Source organism: Histoplasma capsulatum (assembly GCF_000150115.1).
Source record: "Histoplasma capsulatum G186AR genomic scaffold supercont2.14, whole genome shotgun sequence".
Classification (NCBI taxonomy): Eukaryota; Fungi; Ascomycota; class Eurotiomycetes; order Onygenales; family Ajellomycetaceae; genus Histoplasma; species Histoplasma capsulatum.
This window is the reverse complement of record NW_025544814.1, coordinates 1-18,249: the sequence shown is the minus strand read 5'-3', so window position 1 is coordinate 18,249 and position 18,249 is coordinate 1. Positions and strand designations below refer to the sequence as shown.

The following is an 18,249-nucleotide window of genomic DNA, read 5'->3' as shown; positions in this document are numbered from 1 at the left end:
CCCTTGGGGCCAACAGAGGCCCCCTCCCTAACATACCACACATGAATAGAAACTACAGAATAACCAGCGAAGGACCCTGCTATCGAACTGAAGTAGCTGCCTGCATGAAATATATGACTCCTGATGATTGGAATAGCCATATACTTGGATACCAACCAGCAAGTTTTGATCAGAGGAAGACGAATTTGATCATCGCAGCTTGGATACGCGCGTATATTCATGAGTCCGAAGTGGCCCTCTTGAAGTTAACAGCACTACAGCTAGACGGGAAGTATCGCAGGGAACCGCAATTTAAAATCATCTATATGAGGTGGAAGCAGATAATAGAACTATGCAACGGGGCACTGAAGGCTGTTGTTGATTGACCGCAAAATATTATTGGAGATAATGATATCAAGTTGTCTAACTTAAAGGGAGAAGGGGGCTTTATTTTATCCTTAGGATATGCCAACACCGAAAGCCATAGTTAGTTATATGTCCTATACGAGTACAAATGAAAATATCATTATCATCTAAGCCCGCCCAGCCACCTCCGGCTCAATAACCATAGGGACATCTCCAAATTCCTTCGCGAGCTTAATTTTCTCTCGAGCCAACACCATCTGAACCACCATGTAGTTCAATGCACACTTGATCCCCAACTCCTCCCCCCTCTTCACAATATAACCATTCATATACTTAATCTCCGTCGGATTTCGCAGCCGCACATCCTGCAGCATAGAACTGATGTTCTTGGCCGTGTTCGCCATAACACTCACCGCAAGGGTGCGCAAGCGGTCAGGCGCGAACCGCGCTTGTATACCGGGAATTCCCTGCAGTTCCGGCAAAGCGCAGATGACAGCAGAGATTTCAAGGAGGAGTAGCCGTTGGACACGGGAGATATGGTAGTTGTAGAGGAGGTCACCATTGAAACAGTCGAAAATGACGGTGAGAGGGTTGATGATGCAGTTTATGGCCAGCTTTTCAAGTTGGTGTTGGAGGAAAGTGTCCGAAGGAACTGCGGCGGCGACTAGCTGGGTGTTACGGGTTAAGACCCGTATTAGGTAGAGAGAGGAGGATGACCACACATCTTTGGGCATGCTTGATTCGGCTTCTTCATGGAGTGATAGGAGGTCTTTTTGGTGTTGTAGCCGTTCTTCATCCTGGAGTTCTCCTGGCTGTATTATATTTTCTCCCTCCTGTTTTTGTTGTTCTTCTGTTTGCTCATGACCGACTGCTATTCGTTCCAGTTCCCGCGTCTTCTTATACTCCACGATATCCTTTTCCGTCTTGGCTCTGGCCAGCGGGTTTGTGTATCCGATGCTCAATAAACATGTCCCGACTCCTGCATGTTTGATCACAAAATGATCCATCTTAAACAACCCATGAGAGATTACTCCAAAAATGTAACTCGGGCGAGTCTTCGGATCGGGGAAAACGTGTTCGTTCACTTGTTCCTGGACCCCTAGGCCATTATGTACGAAGACAATTGTAGAATACGGGGTGAGACGATGTTTAACAGATTCTAACACCCACCGCACCCTTGTAGCCTTCGAAGCGACGATCAAGTTGTCAATAATTTCCTCGTTTGCGTCTATGGGATCTCGCTCAACATACCCGCCAGCTCTCTTCTGTTCCTGGGCTAGTTTCGAATCCTGCGGCACGTAATACCAAACACCATCTCTTTTAACATTGATATCGAAGCCCCATCTATGCTCTGCGAGTCCATTTCGTACCAACGTTATCCGTTGCCTATTCTTTCCCCACCGTTCCAGTGTCTTGGAGTTGTGCAGTAAGAGGGTTATTGGCAGGTGTTTAGTATCACCAGCTAAAGAGTGGGCCAGGAATCCTCCAATATTTCCCACACCTATAATGTGTATTCGCGACGGTATTCTCTGTTCCTGAAGCGGACGCTGAGGTTTGGCGGAATCGTCATGGGGCTGCTTGAGTGTGGAATGAAAGAGCCGGAAGGAAACTGAGCGTATCCGGACGGCATCAGGGCATCTTGCGAAGAGCCGGATGGTGGTGAGGCCGACCTGCATATTAACTGCTGCTATGCCTGAAATATTTAGCTTGCACCAGGCGTGGAGTGTTTGGTGGTGTGACTCTTTATCATAGCTCACGCTGGAGGCTGCATCCCGATTCGATTGCAATAGATAGTGTTATTGGAGATTAGATCTCCCAAAGGATGTTTCGAGACCTTTATGTCCAAAGTATATGGTCTCGAAAACTGCAATTGGCCATGTTATTATGGGTGACGTCGGAGGAAATATACAACAACACTTCTTGAATTCAGCGCAATTTAGGACTTTCGCGTAGCTCCATCAATTATTATATGTGTTAAGACATTGCATATTATTGAACGGGGATAGAAATATTTGCTGGCATCGTCATATCCATATTGTGAACTGCGCTAAAGTCGGCAGTTAGTCAACCCTGACATAATCCCAAACTTTTCTGGAACAGAAAATTATCATCTCCACAAGCCCACACGGAAGTTGGCAACTCGGTGACTATGGAGACTACAGACTTGACACCGTTAATAGAGCAGCTGGAGGACAATATCGATGATCTTGAGGATGTCCTCGAGCCTCTCCTGGGCCAGCCTCTGTCTGCAACTACGCAGAAAATGCCCGTGATGGACAAGGCAAAGCTTCATGTTCTGATCACCTATGCTATTGAATCCTTGATTTTCTGTACGATGTCTCCCTTACCCTGGCTCTACGCTCACCTTCTACCCCATTTGCTCCTATACTAATGGGTTTCTAGCTTATTTGCGCCTCCAGGGCGTAAATGCGAAAGAACACCCAGTGTTTAAAGAATTGACCCGAGTTAAGCAGTACTTCGAGAAGCTCAAAACTGTAGAGACCGTTCCTGAGAAACGGACTACGGCTGTCGACAAGGAAGCCGCTGGACGATTTATAAAACATGGACTGGTCAGATCCCCTTTCTCCTTATATGATCACTATCTAACAATTCCGTTTAATGATCCTTCTTCGCACCACAGACTGGAAACGACAAATATGATCTGGAGCGGGCAGAAAGAGAGGCAAAGGAAAAAGCCATGGCACTATTGAAAGCTGCGAAGCTTGCTCGTCAACAAGCATCTAAATCCCAGCCCCAATCCCAAACTCAAAGCATAACTTCTAAGGAGCAACAAGCCCCGACGGAAGTTGATTCTGAATTGGGGAATACAGGAAGCAAAGGTGGTCAGCATCTAAAAGTGATGCCGTCCTTGGGTCGTTCGCCGAAGGGTAAAAAGGACAAAGGAAAGAAGAAAGTTCAGTCGCAGAAGCCTCAGGCGCAGAAGGCTCAAACGCAGAAAGCTCAGGCGCGGAAGGAGCAAAGGCAAGCGAGAAGGAAGCATAAACAAGCTGTCAGGAAAGCTAACAACCAAAGTAATGGTTGATTTGCGAGCCGGTTTGATGCTGGAAGACCCCGTTCATTCGAGGGACCAATAGTGGCGTTTGACGTTCTCGATTCTCTGGGTGGGTTGCGCCATTGTATGTACGCGTAAATTCCGATCGCAACTTGGTGTTTGTCCTCTTGGATTGGAATGTGCGCATGAGCCGGGGCTTATCCCACCCTCCAAGGGAACGTGTGTCAGCTAGATGGTGATTTGGTTGGTAGCCATCCATGTCTTTGCTCAACAGAATGTTCTAGCATCACCAGTCTAAGTGTCTTTCGCCGAAATGTCTCTTCCAACAGAACGCGTGGGGATGACTTGGGCCTTATCTGGGAGGGAGCTAGGGTATTGAGAGGCATGACATCGGGTGTACAGTTAAGAAGTTAGATACTGGAAAAAAAGAAAAAAATTCCCTCCAAAGTCTGCGCCTTCATATCATACAGTAACTCTTCCTTCCGTAGGCATCGTAGAATGGCGTATACCTCGGCTGGCCTTTCCGCCGTTGAGCCAATCGGAGCCCGTTTACTCCGCACCGGTCCGACTATTCTTCCCGGCTTTGAGCCTCAGCAAATTTATCATCAGTCAACACTCTCTGTTAGAAGAACCCTCAATCATTTCCGCTCCAATTCCAACACTCGCCCACCATAGCTTCATAGACCATTGATACTTTCTATAACCCTACCCCCGCATATCGAAACAAGTGATCCGCCTTTGCACATCTCGAAAATGGCTCGTCAACGCCGTGGTGCTGCTCCTCCTGCCCGTAGCGCTCCTCCGAGACCAGGCGCTGCTCCCGCCCGACCCGCTCCCGCCCAACAACAACGCTCTGCTACCACAGCTGCCCATCCCCCAGCTACCACAAATGCCGCTCAACCACCAGCCGCCCAAGCTGCCCCTGTGCAGCAGAGCTCTGGGCCGGGCTTATTCGGCCAGATGGCCTCCACCGCTGCGTAAGCACACTCACTCTAATGACCCGCCTCAGTGAGATGGAATAAAAAATCAGGATAAGAATGTCAGAACTAACAGCTTATTGCGAAATTCAGTGGTGTCGCAGTCGGGTCTTCTATCGGACATGCCATCGGCGGTTTTTTCGGCGGTGGCTCGAGCGCCCCAGCTGAGGCTCAACAAGCACCTCCACCCGCCGCCGCTCAGTCGATGGATAGCGGACTCTATCAGAGCAACAGCTCCTCTAGCGGCTGGGCTGAGACGCCTGCGTGCGAGACTGATGTGCGTGCGTTCAGAAAGTGCATGGATGATAACCAGGGTAATATGTCAATTTGCGGGTGGTATTTGGATCAGCTGGTATGATATTCAATACTTTCATATTTTTTAATTCTTTGGCGACGAGTTGCAGACGCTAACTATTTGTGTAGAAAGCTTGCCAACAGGCTGCTAAGCAGTATTAAAAGAAACCGGCTCTCTACTCCCTACGGTTTCACGTTCGCCACTTACTCGAAACGATGGTGGATCTAATGGAATCGTGATCAATATCATTTTCTATAGCGTACATACATACAATCGACCAGGATTCGCTGAACCTGGTCCAGTTGATTTCGATTCGGTTCTGTTTTGTTTTTACATTTTGTACTTATATACATACACACGTAGTGCGTCAAGAAAGTTGCAAAATACGCTGTACCCTTGCGGAAGATGGAAGCACGATCATATAGAAATAAAGAGCAAGCAAGAGAAAAAGAGAAAAACCCCATTTCCAACAACGACAATCCCCTGTTATCAATATGCTAAAGTCATGAGGGAACTGAGAGTGTTCATTTTTCGGTGGAAGAGTGCTAGCGAATCAACAAAAAAAAAAAAAAAAAAAAAAAAAAGCAATGCTTCCGAACTCCATTTTTAAAATCAGAAAAGATGAAGTTTGACGATATAGGCTTCCATGACTAGGTCAATCGTTCCGTATTTGCTCGTTTTCTTGATCCGTACGGGGCTCGAAATTTAACTAAAGGTTATAATATCCCATATTAGTAAGATCAGGTAGAAGAACCAGTCAAAGCTTTCTTCAAACATATCTGTAAGAAAGGGAGCCGCTGATTTGGAAAGAAACGACCCGGGAAAAGATAGATCCATACCTGATTCCCGTTATAAAATTGTCGCCCTTCTCCATCATCATCATCACCGTCATGGAGAGTTCTCACATTCGATCTGCCATTCCTACCTCCCCGAAAATTAGCTCTACTAGGCCCCTCTGCTGCGGATGGTAGCTCAGCCGCTGCTGGCCCGGTACTGGCAGCTGGATGCAGAGATATCCCTAGAATTGACCCTATGGCCCCTGCTACGGCACCAACGGTTCCAGTAACAAGGTTATAACCAGCATATAGCCCTCTAACGGGAAGTGAGGCTTCCGCCGAGGCATACGCTTCTGTGTATGTGCGCACTGGAACCATTACGAGATTTGCAGTGGGGCCTAGCCCGAGTTCCTCAAGCGTTTTGTTTTCTTCTGCGACTGATATAGTACGGCTGGGGAGGGGCGTGAGGATCTGTTTTAAATTGTATGGTGTGTCGCCATCTGAGCGCTGGCCATCTAGCCAGCGACGAACGTCATTTTGAATGGTCTGCGTTGGTGAGAAACTCGAGCGTACTGAGCTGCCATCAAAGAGACGTATTTGTAGGCGGAATTGATTTGGTTTAAATTTCGCTTGCGGCTGTTTGTTTCCAGTTTTTGGCGTATTGTTTTCATTATTGGTTGACGACACGAGAGATTCTTTTCGTGATTCCTCTCTCGCTTTCCGATCTTCAGCGTCACGCTTGATTTGGTTTAATATTCGATTCCGTTCATCTTTCTTCTGTTGTTCTTGTTTCCGCTGTTCTAACAGCCAGCTCTGAGTTTGTGATGGAGGAGCCTTTTGGTCATTTTCTGGCTCTTCGATAGTCTCGGCTCGTCGTTTGCCGGCTCGTATGCTTTCCCTCCTTTGACGTTCAGAAGCTCCCTGCCACTGCTCCTCCGTAGATTCCGAGTCCTGGTCTGGGGTATGTGCTGAAAGAGGGCCGGAGGATACCGGAGTGAGTACCCCAGGAGAACTATTTCTCTCTATTTGTGATGGCTGCGGTGCTACCTGGGGAGTTGGTGCAGGGGAATCTTCGAGCCCCTTTTTTAATCGACGCTTGAAATCCTCCTCAGAGACGCCCGATACGATATATTCTCGAACCACGCCGTTTCTAAGAACATCAGTCAGCGCATGGTTCGCCGACTAACGAAGCATGGCTAATGGAACGAAATCTCACTTTATAACTACCAACGCGGGTATTTTGCTTATAGGGCAAAACGAAGTTAAGTAGCCTGCTTCTACTGAACCTGCTTGGAGCCGCAGAGAGACTGTTTTCGATTTCACTAATGTCCTTATCTGGTAGATATATTAATCGTCAGCGTAAATCCATACATCACTCATAAAAACACGGCTTCATAAAACATATCCATACCTCCTCACTTGCTAGATACTCATTCTCCCATTTCAAGCTTTCGTTTGTGTCATCTACATTAGACACATTGCGACAAGGCCGCGATGTTTATCAGCATATGGTTTACACTTTCGAACACACTTCACCAGCAGATAGATGGAGCAATGCATTCGATGTGGGGGTCATTTAAGGGACAAACCTCGGACAAAGCATATAACATGTTTGGCTTCGCTGACTGCAAGAGCTATGCCACCTTGTAAATCCCCTGAGTAAAACATGTTTTGAGTATCTTCGTGGTGGAGAATGCGTGTATAGTATTGAACACAACAACTGCCCTGGCATATGATGTTAGACTGTGCACGGACCAACCCTCCTTGCGGCGTTCCTTCTTCCGATCAACACTCATGATCGTTTTTTTTTAAACCTGCCGTTCCAGGCAAAGAACCATTCGTTATTTTATTTCCTTGTTCATTTGGTTGATTTTCTCTTCGTTCATATTGTGTACTATTGTACTATATTCTGCATTTCCAATGAAGTCCTCATTTTTCCCGCTACAGCAATTTGCTTCTGCATTCTCCGGCACCCCGTTACGAACCGCACCACGGAGGCTGAATGCGGATTCGATATGCGCGCGCTGCTGGAGAAAGCAACAGGTCCGCTTTGCCCATCAACCAGCCGACGACCCGAGCTGGATGTCTGTCGTGGATAATCCCGCAAAGCTCGTAAAAACTGGGAAGAGGCATGGCCCGGGATTGATAATTCTAGGTAGGCTGATGCAAATATTGCTGCAGGTGGAAGAATTTCCTCTTTATATATAAAAAGACGTCTCTCTGAAATCTTACATTAATGATTTCTCTATTAATAATTTCTCTATCATGTAGCTATCATACCCATTACAGCGTTTGCCCTCGGAACATGGCAAGTCCAGCGCTTGGATTGGAAAACCAAGCTCATCGCTAAATACGAAGACCGTCTCGTTAAATCGCCCCTACCCCTTCCACCTGTCGTCGATCCAAACGCTATCTCCGACTTTGACTATCGCCGTGTATATGCTACGGGCCGCCTCAGACATGACCAAGAAATGCTCATCGGGCCACGTTTGTATGAGGGCAAGGATGGATATCTAGTCATCACACCACTTGAGCGAGGTGATGCCGGGAGCACGGTGCTCGTTAATCGAGGCTGGGTCGCAAAGGATCGCAAAGACCAAAGAGATAGGAAGGAGGGTTTACCTGAGGGAGAAGTTACAGTGGAAGGATTACTGCGCGCCCCGTGGAAGAAAAATATGTTCACACCGGAAAATAAACCGGAAGAGGGAAAGTTCTATTTTCCGGATGTAGCGCAGATGGCAGAGCTTACTGGTAGCCAACCAATCTGGATTGAAGAAACAATGCGTAAGAATTGCTTTGTTATGTCTTCACACGCCCCGATGAATGTATCACCCAAAGACTGACGACGGGATCTTTAGATCCTGAGCTCCTCGCGATATATCATAGAGAAGCAAAGGGCATTCCTATCGGGCGTGCACCTGAGGTAAATCTCAGGAATAATCACGCTCAGTATATCGTAACATGGTAGGCGATTTTTGCCATCTGCTCAACCTTGCGTGTCCCGATCTTGCATCTAAATTATTAATTGCGTGTCTAGGTACGGTCTGTCATTGGCCACCGCAATAATGTTCTGGATGGTTGTTAGAAAGAAGCCTAACGAGATCACACGACGTGTACGACATAATAAAGGCTGGTAGCCGCGAGATAGACGAATCCCTCCGCTCTTTACCTGGGCGAATTAGTCTTCTGAGTTTGAACGTAACAGCATAGTCGCTGTTCCGTGGAATGGAAAATTTCAGCGTTTTGGAAGCCGGATGTCGTGCAGAAGCTCCTTCGGCAGATGTTTTTGGGCAAGCGCAAACATTGTAGTGTTTTTGCCAATATGCCGTTGTCTATCTCCCGCATTAGCATATAGTTTAGGATTTAATTCCCAGTTGAAGAGGGACCCAAGTCAGGAGAAGGGGGAAATTTTACCTTCTCATGAGTGTCGTGACATCCGTCTCATCGATTGTCTTTCTGCCCGCATGTTTCGCGTATGTCGAGAGGTCATCACTCGCCTGCTCAAAATACCATTCGGTAGCCTGCTCAATAGCAGCCAGGGTATCCTTGCTGATTCTCGACTTTCCCCCACCTCCAGTCCGGGCAAACCGGGTGGCTAGCTTTTTCACGATACCGGAGGGCAGCTGTGGTACGGGAATGCCGTGTCGTGATAGCTTTTGTCGTTTGTTACCTTTCACCATCACTTGAGGTGCTGGCTCCGGACTGCTCGAAGGAAGCGCTGGTCTGGAAAAGTCGCCTTGGAATGCAAGCTCAATGCCTCCTTCCTCGACAATGCTATCAGACGATGGAAAGCCTGTGTCCACATCAGGATTCATATCAAGTGCAAAATCCTCATATTCTTGCTGGAGTTGATTTCCAGAAATTCTAGCAGTCGTTACGTCTGGTGTAGGGAAGGAAAAGTCCAGATTGAAACGTCGCAAATCTTCGGTCTCTCCTCTTTTGTAAAATTAGCCTTGAGTATATAGGGGAAAAAATTGGCAAACCCTTACCCTGCGTCGAAAACAAGTCCCGTATCTTGTCCATGGTCATCTTCATCATCTCCTTGAAATATCGTATACTCTGCTTCCTCCTCCTCTAGATCTTCCATTCTGCTGAGGTCACCAAAGCGGTCACTGAAACGGTTGCTCCCCATGCTAACTCTGGAAAGAGTTGTTCGATCTTGTATGCTCCGATCTCGTCTTGGCATTTCAATTGATCTCCAGGTTTGATCGATATCCTCCTCGATAGCCAGTGACAGTCTAGGAGGTTGAATATCTGGACTCCCGTCGCCTTGTACAATCATTTCCGTGAGCGGCAGTGAAAGCCTAGGCCTTGGAAGATCGGGTTCTTCATCAAGATCATCGATCGGTTGCGGCGGCGGCTTCTCTGGCTCTTCTTGTGGTGATGATGACACTGGTCGCGTGGTAGGGGCCAGTACTATGTTTCAAGAAAACATGACAATCAGCAAACATATATACATATATATCTCACCTAACCAAGGAATGCAGTAATCACTGTTTACGAACCTTTTCCCAAGTTCCTCAGGACATCCATGGGCGTTTCTCGCTGCATCCGTCCGCTTTTCCTCCGATCCCGCCCAGGAGTATACGTAGCTGCACGTCTTTGAAGCGCGCGTAGAGCATGAGGAGTCGCAGGAGCAGCATTGGTACCTGAATATGCACCACGCGGTGTGTGCCTGGCGGAAGCTCTGTTGGTGGAAAGTGGAGGAGGAACAGAGGTTTGCGCGGGGGTTGTAGGGTTTAGGGTTCCGGCGAGTTGGTGAAGCTATGTGAAACAAAAAATGAATACATCAAAGGATACTTAGTAAATATCTTTGTACATTTTTCCATCCCGCAATCACCATTTCACTTACGGCATTGAGGGGGCTCTCGTGGTCTGAAGAATTTCTATTCTGTTTGCCTCGAGGGGTTCTGCTCTTGGTTTGTTTGGAGGGTGACGACATGATCGATACTAGGTGTCCGTTTCCATGTGCATGTAAAACGGTATATTTAAACTCTGAAATGCAGCGGGTTTATTCTCTGTGAGGATAACTTTGCAAATGCTTGACTGCGACGCGTTCATTTCGATGTTTTTGTTCCCTTCGGTGCAAGATGGAGGCCAAGAGACTTGCTGATAAGATATGGGTTGATGACTAAGCCGAACAGCCAAAATTTCGATCAAAAGTTGAAGCTTCACTTAGCAAAAGGAAGTCGGGCTTGAGCTACATTTCCTCTGAAGAAATACCATTGACACTAAAGTCGCCATGGGTTTGCCTGCGCAATCGAAACCCTTAATTAAAGCCGGGAAGAAAAGATGTAGAGGAGACGAGGCAGACACTGGGCCAGCACAGCATGCACTTCCCACAGCGCCAGGGGCAGCAGCTGATGAGGGGGGTATCGAGAAGAGGAAACGCAAGAGAACGAAGCAAATTGTTGAAGACCCGAAAGATGCAGACAAGAAGGATGGAATAGATGAGTCTATTGGCAAGATGGACGGGCCTCTCCTAGCGGATTTCTTCGCACAACAAGCCAAAAGGCACAACAGCGAATTGACCGCCATCGAATTGGACGATGTCTATGTACCAGGTAAGATAGGTACATTTTACATGTTTAAACTTTGGGAATTATGTTTGGTCATCAACGCGCAAGCATAATCTGTTTATTTCCGAACCTCGCACTGACCTTGGAACAGAACAGGCGTTTCTCGATACGACTTCATGGAAGTCACCAAGAAAGTTAGAAAATCTGCCCGCGTTTTTGAAGGTTTATAGCAGGAAGAAAGGAAGCCCCGACTCCCTTTCAACTGCCCCTAAAGAAAACGGCAGTCCGCATACAATAGTGATCACGCTCGCGGGCCTCAGGGCGGCAGATATTACGAGGTTAGCATTTCCGTTTATAAAGTTATTTGTTCACTGTAGCGTAGTCATTGGCAATGCATTCATTAACGGATCCTTTCTAGAGCGCTTCGGCAATTCCAAAACAAAGACTGTGCAGTGGCGAAATTATTCGCGAAACATATCAAGCTGGCTGAAGCCAAGGAGTTTGTGAAAAAAACAAGGTAGGTTTCACTGGGAAAATGTCAAGTAATGAATAGGTGCTAATAGCCTGCAGAGTTGGTATTGGGATCGGGACCCCTGTGCGATTGAACGATTTGGCTACCTCTGGTGAGTGTCTCTATTGACAGGTTATTTCGGTGAAATTTAAAAAGGATCTGACCTGTTCTGTATCAGGCGAGTTAAGTCTCAAACAACTCCAACGGATTGTCATCGATGGCTCATACGTTGACCAGAAGAAGCGGGGCATATTCGACATGAAAGATTTACATTTACCTCTTCTTCAATTTCTCAACCGCGCAGATCTACGCGACCGGTACACTTCTTGCGAGAGCCATGTCGAAATCCTGGTTTTCTGAAGCGATATGATTTCGTATCTTTCCTACCGTCAGGCCGCGGTAGGGTTGCAGCCTGAATTTCAATTTTGCAATCTCGAGATTTTAGTGCACAATTCTCCTGTATATGGTGTCTTCACCTTTTGGAATCATCCAATATCCTGCCCAGGCTCCCACGGCAACTGGGTATCCGTCTTAACTTGTTGTGGGAACACCAGAGCCGATTCGATGGGGTACCAAAAATTAAACCGGCCGTCTGGCGGGCAGGACTTTTATTGACGGCCACCATGGTGTGGAATGGGAGAAATAACATAGAAAGCTGAAGCTGAAGAGAGCAGTTGCATTATCCAAGTACTGGAAGAAAATCAAACGACCCGGGGTGGCCTCATGATATCCGTGTTCATCAGAATCCTTCGCAATTATCGTATGAGCTGTTGACGGTGTAAAGAGTAAGGGCTGGATTACGGACGTATGGCTGGTTCGCTGGGGCGTATGTGAGCTATTGCTATAGAGACTGTAGTCGCCATGCCATAGTCAATTCAAAATTTTCCTACGTGGACTTTTCATAGCGAGTGACGGCGATTAAAATGCTACCAATGCCAGTACTGGCATTTAGAGTTATGTAATTTTCCCCATACAAACTCCGGGAAAACAGGGGAAATAGAGAGGATTGAGACTCGCATGGTGGAATGGCCCTCAAAGCTCAGAGAGTTCTAGAGTTTTAGCTCGGGCCGAGCTGGATAGCTTGAGCACAGTTAGGGCTTCGATAACACGTGATAATTGCAAAGGAACCTTGTGTGGGATGGTTGATCTTGTTATTGTTGTGGTCGCTAGCTAACTATATAGGGGTAATCACGTGTGGTGGAGGGCCACCTGGGCAACTAGTGCCCAACACCCCCCCTAGACTGGCCGCCGGGACCATGAATTACACATTTGGTTTGGTTTGGTTTGGTCCCAGTCCATTTCTTGGCATGATTTTAGTGGGACCAGGACCAGAATGGGAGTGTAAAGTGACTAGAATTATCAAAACATGAGTGAAATGGGACTAAAAAATCTTGATATTCCATGTAAAGTGACTGACTATCAAAATCAGAACATGATCTGAGACTGATCATGATTTTGACTCAAGTTTGGTCCCATTCTGATGATTATATAATACATCAATCTGATGATATGATTGGTGGAGATATTACCTCTATCTTGCTTAGTGCTGCTGTCAATCTACCCACCACTGCCAATCTACCCACTGCTGCCAATCTATCTACCACTGCCAATCTATCTACTGCTGCCAATCTATCTATCACTGCTAATCTATTGCTGCTAATCTATTGCTGCTAATCTATTGCTGTCAATCTATCTATCACTATCAATCTATCTACTGCTGCCAATCTATCTATCACTGCTAATCTATCACTGCTAATCTATCACTGCTAATCTATCACTGCTAATCTATTGCTGTCAATCTATCTACCACTGTCAATCTATCTACCACTGCCAACCTATCTATCACTGCCAATCTATATAGGGTAAATCATGATCTCATTTGATTCCATTTTGTAAAATGAGATCAAATGGAATCAGAATCACTAATTTATTAGTAAAACATGATCTGAGACTAGATTTATAATATAAACAGTATAAAGTAACTAATTTGCTAAACACTATATGGAATCAGAACTAAGATATCTAATAATGAAACTGAGGAAAAATTTAGTCCCAGTCTCATGTATAATCACACAGTCAGTCTAACCCCCTCACATATCAATGTGTGTGATGTGTTTCTATAAATATTCCATGCTAGCTATTTTAACCTAGATCATCTCAAAAACATATTATATACAGAAATTTAATCATTCTTACTGTTGTCAGTGAAAAGTTCTAGTAATTTAATAAAATATCTAAATATCACTGTGTTCAGAGATTTGATTAATTCATCTGCTATTATATTCTCAGTGAGAATATAATTAATTGAAATAATGTCTTCATTCAGTTGTGTGTGAGAATAGTGAAAGTAAATGTCAATATACTTACTGTATACTGTAATTGTAGTAATAATAGTTAAATTGATTAAATCTTTATTATCTACTCTGATGAGCAAGAGATTCTTTGCTGTAATAAATTTTAGTTTCATTATTATATTATATAATCATATTGCTTTGTATACTGCTTCACTGAGTGTTATATATTCTGTTTTATTTGAATTTAAAGAAATATAAGATTGTTTGAATAAATATTATAAAATTGATGCATCTGCTAACTTGAATATAAAATTTAAAATAAATTTATATTCACTATTCAATGATTCTGCTTAATCTGAATCTATATAATTTATCAGTAAATATAATATATTGAGAAATTTATTGATTTTATTCTTGAGATTTTTATATAAAATATCTAGATCACTTATTTTTTTTAGATATTATATAATATAAAGAAGAGTTTTTTATATTTTAGATATAGATATAGTATTCTTCTGTGCTAGTAGAAATACTATTTATATAATATCTGAGTATAATTTGACTGTCAGATACTGCAAGCATTCTACTCTGTATTAATATTATTTTTTAATAAACTTTTCTTCTCATTCTGATACAGAGATATTGTCTATCTTTATTTTTTCAAATATTGATATAGAGACAGAAATGATATTGTCTAGACAGAAATCTTACACTAAATAATTAATATAGCATCTCAATATTAATTTTATAATATTATTGAGATGATATTCAATCTTCATATCTAAGTATTTTGAAGATTCTTTTAAATCTTTTATTTCTAATTTATTGATGAGAATATTAATTAGTCAATTGACATCTACTGAATCTTTTATTATAATATAAAGATAATTGTAGAATATATAATATTATAAAGCAGAGTTGTAGAGGCTAGATTTGAAGTCATTCTTACAGAGTAATATTATAAGAAAATCATATCAAATCTTAGCAGTGGGGTTCAATTTATATAGAGAGTCTATAATAATACAAATTATTGTATATAAAGTTTTTATCTTAAATTCAATAGATTGCTGTATATAAATTGTTTTATTAAATTAGTTGTGTAGATAGACTATAACTATATTAATCTGATATAAAATTCAATCTCACTTCACTGCTATTATAAACATTATACAATTAGTAGTATCATTGATAATAAATGTGTATATTTCTTTGCATGCACTCTTCTTTAATCAATTGTTATATACTATTTATTGAGATTTTCATAATATATCATCAGAATTTATATTAAGATTCTGAGAGTAATTTTTTTTAATATAAACTCAGTAGCTGAGAATCACTGACTTATCAGAAGAGATATTAGAATATGAAATTATTATTTAAATATTTTTTTATTTCAAATCTGCAATTTTATATTTTATTGACTTTTGTCAATATTTATTAACTCTTTTATATCTATTAATAATATTCTTATATTCTTTTAGAACAGAACTGATGAGAGAAGAAGAAATATAGATAACAAATACTTTTACTGATTTTATTTATTTAATATCAGCTAATTCAGAAATAGCAGTATTATCAATAAAATAAGTTACTGAACTTACAGTTTTGAGTATTGTATAATTAATATTATTCTACAAAATTGAAGATTTCTTTATAGAGAAAATAATATTACTGATGATAATTATTTTATCAGTTATAGAACTTTAGAGATAATAGATTGAGTTATTATAAAATTCTATAAATTTAAAAATTTCTGCTCTAACAGACAGCTTATCAGTAAATTTTTGAGATTTATAAAAATGTATATAAACATCAATATTTAGCTCTCTAAAATAATAAAGTTGAAGTGAGATATTAATTAATACTGAGAATGAAATAATATAGAAATATTGTATAGATGCTTCTTCAGTATTAATAGATCAGTATTTCTTATTATATAGAGTGATAGATATTAGTATATTATTGATAATTGTAATCACTGTTTCAAAAATATCTGTTTAGAACTTTTTCAGTATATTCATATCTATAAGTACTGCTCTAATATATATTATTATTGTGTGAATTTCTCTCTCAGAAATATCATCTTAATGAAAGGATTGAAATATAGTAGATTCTTAGATAGTGTTATTTTTGATTATTATTATTATCATTTTATTTGATCAAAAAATATCATCAATATCAGTTCTAACTAGTACTGATAATATGAAGCTGAGATTTTTTATAAATTGAATTCAGTGAATATAAAATTTGATAGCTTGATTCTTAGTATATAAAAAATAGATTTATTTATAACAGATGATATCATTAATAATAAGTATATAATATTTGATTTTTTGATGAGATTCTATAGAGTAATTAGATATATCATTCAGTATACAACTGCTGTCAGCAAGGTTGATATAAATACATTATATTACTTACAACACTTATAATATAAAAGTTTGTAAGAATTTATATATTATACTTACTTTGACACAGCTATTACAGAAGAAATCTATTTTAGATTTTTTAATATAGATACTGAATAATAGATTTTTCATTAGTGTGATAATTATATCAGTATAAATATACTCTAGAGTGATATATTATTTCATGAGTATTTTTATCAGAGAATTGCAATTATTAGATTGATTGCTAGATTTTCTCATAATTATTAATATTATATCTCTGTAATTGTAAAATTTGGCCATAAAATGAACAGTCTGAAATAGATAATGAATGTCTATTTGAAATTCTTATTCTATTATTTTATAGATTAATTTTTTGAATATACAAACAGTGATAAAGTTAATATTATTCAGAGTTTTTATTGTAAAATAAAAAGAAATGATATCAGATAATTGATATCTGAAATCTTGATTTTCTAGCTTTGTAAAAAATAGAAGATTAATAGTGAGATTGAAAATTTAGTAAATATAATTCACTGAAATATCTCTTTTTTCTTATAAAGAATTTCAATTTACATTGAAGCAGCTCTTTTCTGTGGTCTTTATAACTGTTTTCTATAGTTTAAATGCAGTGTGCTCTGTCCACAGCCTCACTGCTCAATCTTTATATATTAATTATATAATTATATAATTACTTCAGTATACATCACAATATTCTGCAACAGAGCTATTATAAACAATTTTTCAATTACTCACAGTCTTCACTCATCACTCAGTCTATTTGTCAGTGATTATAGCTCTATATAAAATTTATCATCTCTCTAAAGCTCAGTTCATTCTTCTGTTCTTTAAATATAAAAAAATAATATACACTTCTCTGCACTCTGTTCATGATCAGTCTTCATTCACTTTATAGAGAATATCTCTCTTCTTTTCTTATTTCTATTATTATAATATTCATCACTTTATACTGCTGAGAAGTTGTTTACTGTGAGTGTATACAGTAAATCTGACTGTGAGTATAAAATCAAATTAACTGACTCAGATATAAATTTCTAGATACTTGTGAGAGCAATAAATATATAAAATCAACACTGATTTCAGATCACACTCATATCAATGCACAGTATGAAGAGATTGATTGATATAACTCTCTATTAAAGTTATAAAAATTCTCTGAATGATATAAATGAGAATCTGTCAGATATTCTATCTAATTATAGCAGTTTCAAACAGACTAAGAAACTCAAATTATAAATAAGAGATTGTTGACAGCAGTGAGTGCTTTATATATTGTTGAGAACTATATACTATATTCAGTACTTATACTAGAAAGATATTGTACAGTAAAGATATTTAAATCAGCTGTTAATCTACAATAATTTAATACAAAAAAAGCTCTTCAGAGAGTATCTATAAAGAATTTATATCAATTCTGAAACTGAGTTCTTGAGAAGTTGAAATATGAAAAGAGAGACTGTAAACTCAAAAATATTAAGAAGATAAACTTATTCAAGAGTAACTGAAAGTATTTTCAAGACTATTATAGAAAAGTGATGAAAAATGAAATCAGTGAGAAGATAAGTAAAAATATTTAGTAAATATATTTATATAACACTTTTCTGTGTCTTTATATAACACTGATATTTTCACTGATAGAGTATGCAGTCTCTGATTGATAAACACAGTTTTGATAATCAGCTGTATAAGAATATTTCTGTCTATATTAAAAATATAATTCTTTTCAATTAGATAATTTTCTGAATATAGAAGAAGTGATTTTATCTGAGACTGCAATATCTTCTACTGTATTTCTATAATATACTGAATCTATTCACAGTCAACTAAGAAAGTATTATTCTGAATTTTTAATATAAAAATTTACTTCTATCTGTATAGAGAAATCTGTATAGAGAATTCTCTGTACTAACAGTTGATTTCAGACTGAAATTTATCAAATAAAATCTGAAAATAAGAAAACTGTATATAATCTGATATTGCTTTGTATAAATATATCATCTTCAGTTAATTCATCTCTTCAATATTAATAGTAAACACAGCAACATATTTGTATTACTGAAGATTATTTTTAATGTCTTAGTTATGGTCAGTTTATATATCTTTCTTTTCAA

At 40.3% G+C, this 18,249-nt stretch overlaps 7 protein-coding genes across 7 annotated transcripts; 4 read left to right on the top strand and 3 right to left on the bottom strand.

The window, feature by feature from the left end:
- Positions 1 to 374: 374 nt before the first annotated feature.
- On the bottom strand, positions 375 to 2,021 carry HCBG_07654 (2-dehydropantoate 2-reductase; the record flags this gene model as incomplete). Its single annotated transcript, XM_045434703.1, has 1 exon — positions 375 to 2,021. One exon carries the CDS (start codon positions 2,019 to 2,021, stop codon positions 513 to 515), a length of 1,509 nt encoding a protein of 502 aa, XP_045284009.1.
- A 473-nt stretch (positions 2,022 to 2,494) lies between these two features.
- Positions 2,495 to 3,388, top strand: HCBG_07653 (exosome-associated family protein; the record flags this gene model as incomplete). The annotated part of the gene is made up of 3 exons (XM_045434702.1): positions 2,495 to 2,675; positions 2,749 to 2,915; positions 2,987 to 3,388. 3 exons carry the CDS (start codon positions 2,495 to 2,497, stop codon positions 3,386 to 3,388), a joined length of 750 nt encoding a protein of 249 aa, XP_045284008.1.
- A 723-nt stretch (positions 3,389 to 4,111) lies between these two features.
- On the top strand, positions 4,112 to 4,791 carry HCBG_07652 (uncharacterized protein; the record flags this gene model as incomplete). Its single annotated transcript, XM_045434701.1, has 3 exons — positions 4,112 to 4,335; positions 4,429 to 4,687; positions 4,774 to 4,791. 3 exons carry the CDS (start codon positions 4,112 to 4,114, stop codon positions 4,789 to 4,791), a joined length of 501 nt encoding a protein of 166 aa, XP_045284007.1.
- A 494-nt stretch (positions 4,792 to 5,285) lies between these two features.
- On the bottom strand, positions 5,286 to 7,074 carry HCBG_07651 (UBX domain-containing protein; the record flags this gene model as incomplete). Its single annotated transcript, XM_045434700.1, has 5 exons — positions 5,286 to 5,339; positions 5,470 to 6,556; positions 6,623 to 6,741; positions 6,818 to 6,870; positions 6,996 to 7,074. The coding sequence occupies 5 exons, from the start codon at positions 7,072 to 7,074 to the stop codon at positions 5,286 to 5,288; spliced, it is 1,392 nt and encodes a 463-aa protein (XP_045284006.1).
- Positions 7,075 to 7,245: 171 nt separating this feature from the next.
- On the top strand, positions 7,246 to 9,340 carry HCBG_07650 (SURF-family protein; the record flags this gene model as incomplete). Its single annotated transcript, XM_045434699.1, has 4 exons — positions 7,246 to 7,561; positions 7,678 to 8,190; positions 8,265 to 8,370; positions 8,444 to 9,340. The coding sequence occupies 4 exons, from the start codon at positions 7,327 to 7,329 to the stop codon at positions 8,541 to 8,543; spliced, it is 954 nt and encodes a 317-aa protein (XP_045284005.1).
- Positions 8,236 to 10,453, bottom strand: HCBG_07649 (uncharacterized protein; the record flags this gene model as incomplete). Its single annotated transcript, XM_045434698.1, has 5 exons — positions 8,236 to 8,738; positions 8,821 to 9,342; positions 9,396 to 9,822; positions 9,912 to 10,170; positions 10,259 to 10,453. The coding sequence occupies 5 exons, from the start codon at positions 10,346 to 10,348 to the stop codon at positions 8,642 to 8,644; spliced, it is 1,395 nt and encodes a 464-aa protein (XP_045284004.1).
- A 195-nt stretch (positions 10,454 to 10,648) lies between these two features.
- HCBG_07648 (uncharacterized protein) lies at positions 10,649 to 12,345 on the top strand (the record flags this gene model as incomplete). The annotated part of the gene is made up of 5 exons (XM_045434697.1): positions 10,649 to 10,970; positions 11,077 to 11,263; positions 11,344 to 11,442; positions 11,496 to 11,548; positions 11,615 to 12,345. 5 exons carry the CDS (start codon positions 10,649 to 10,651, stop codon positions 11,794 to 11,796), a joined length of 843 nt encoding a protein of 280 aa, XP_045284003.1.
- Between the last annotated feature and the right edge of the window lie 5,904 nt (positions 12,346 to 18,249).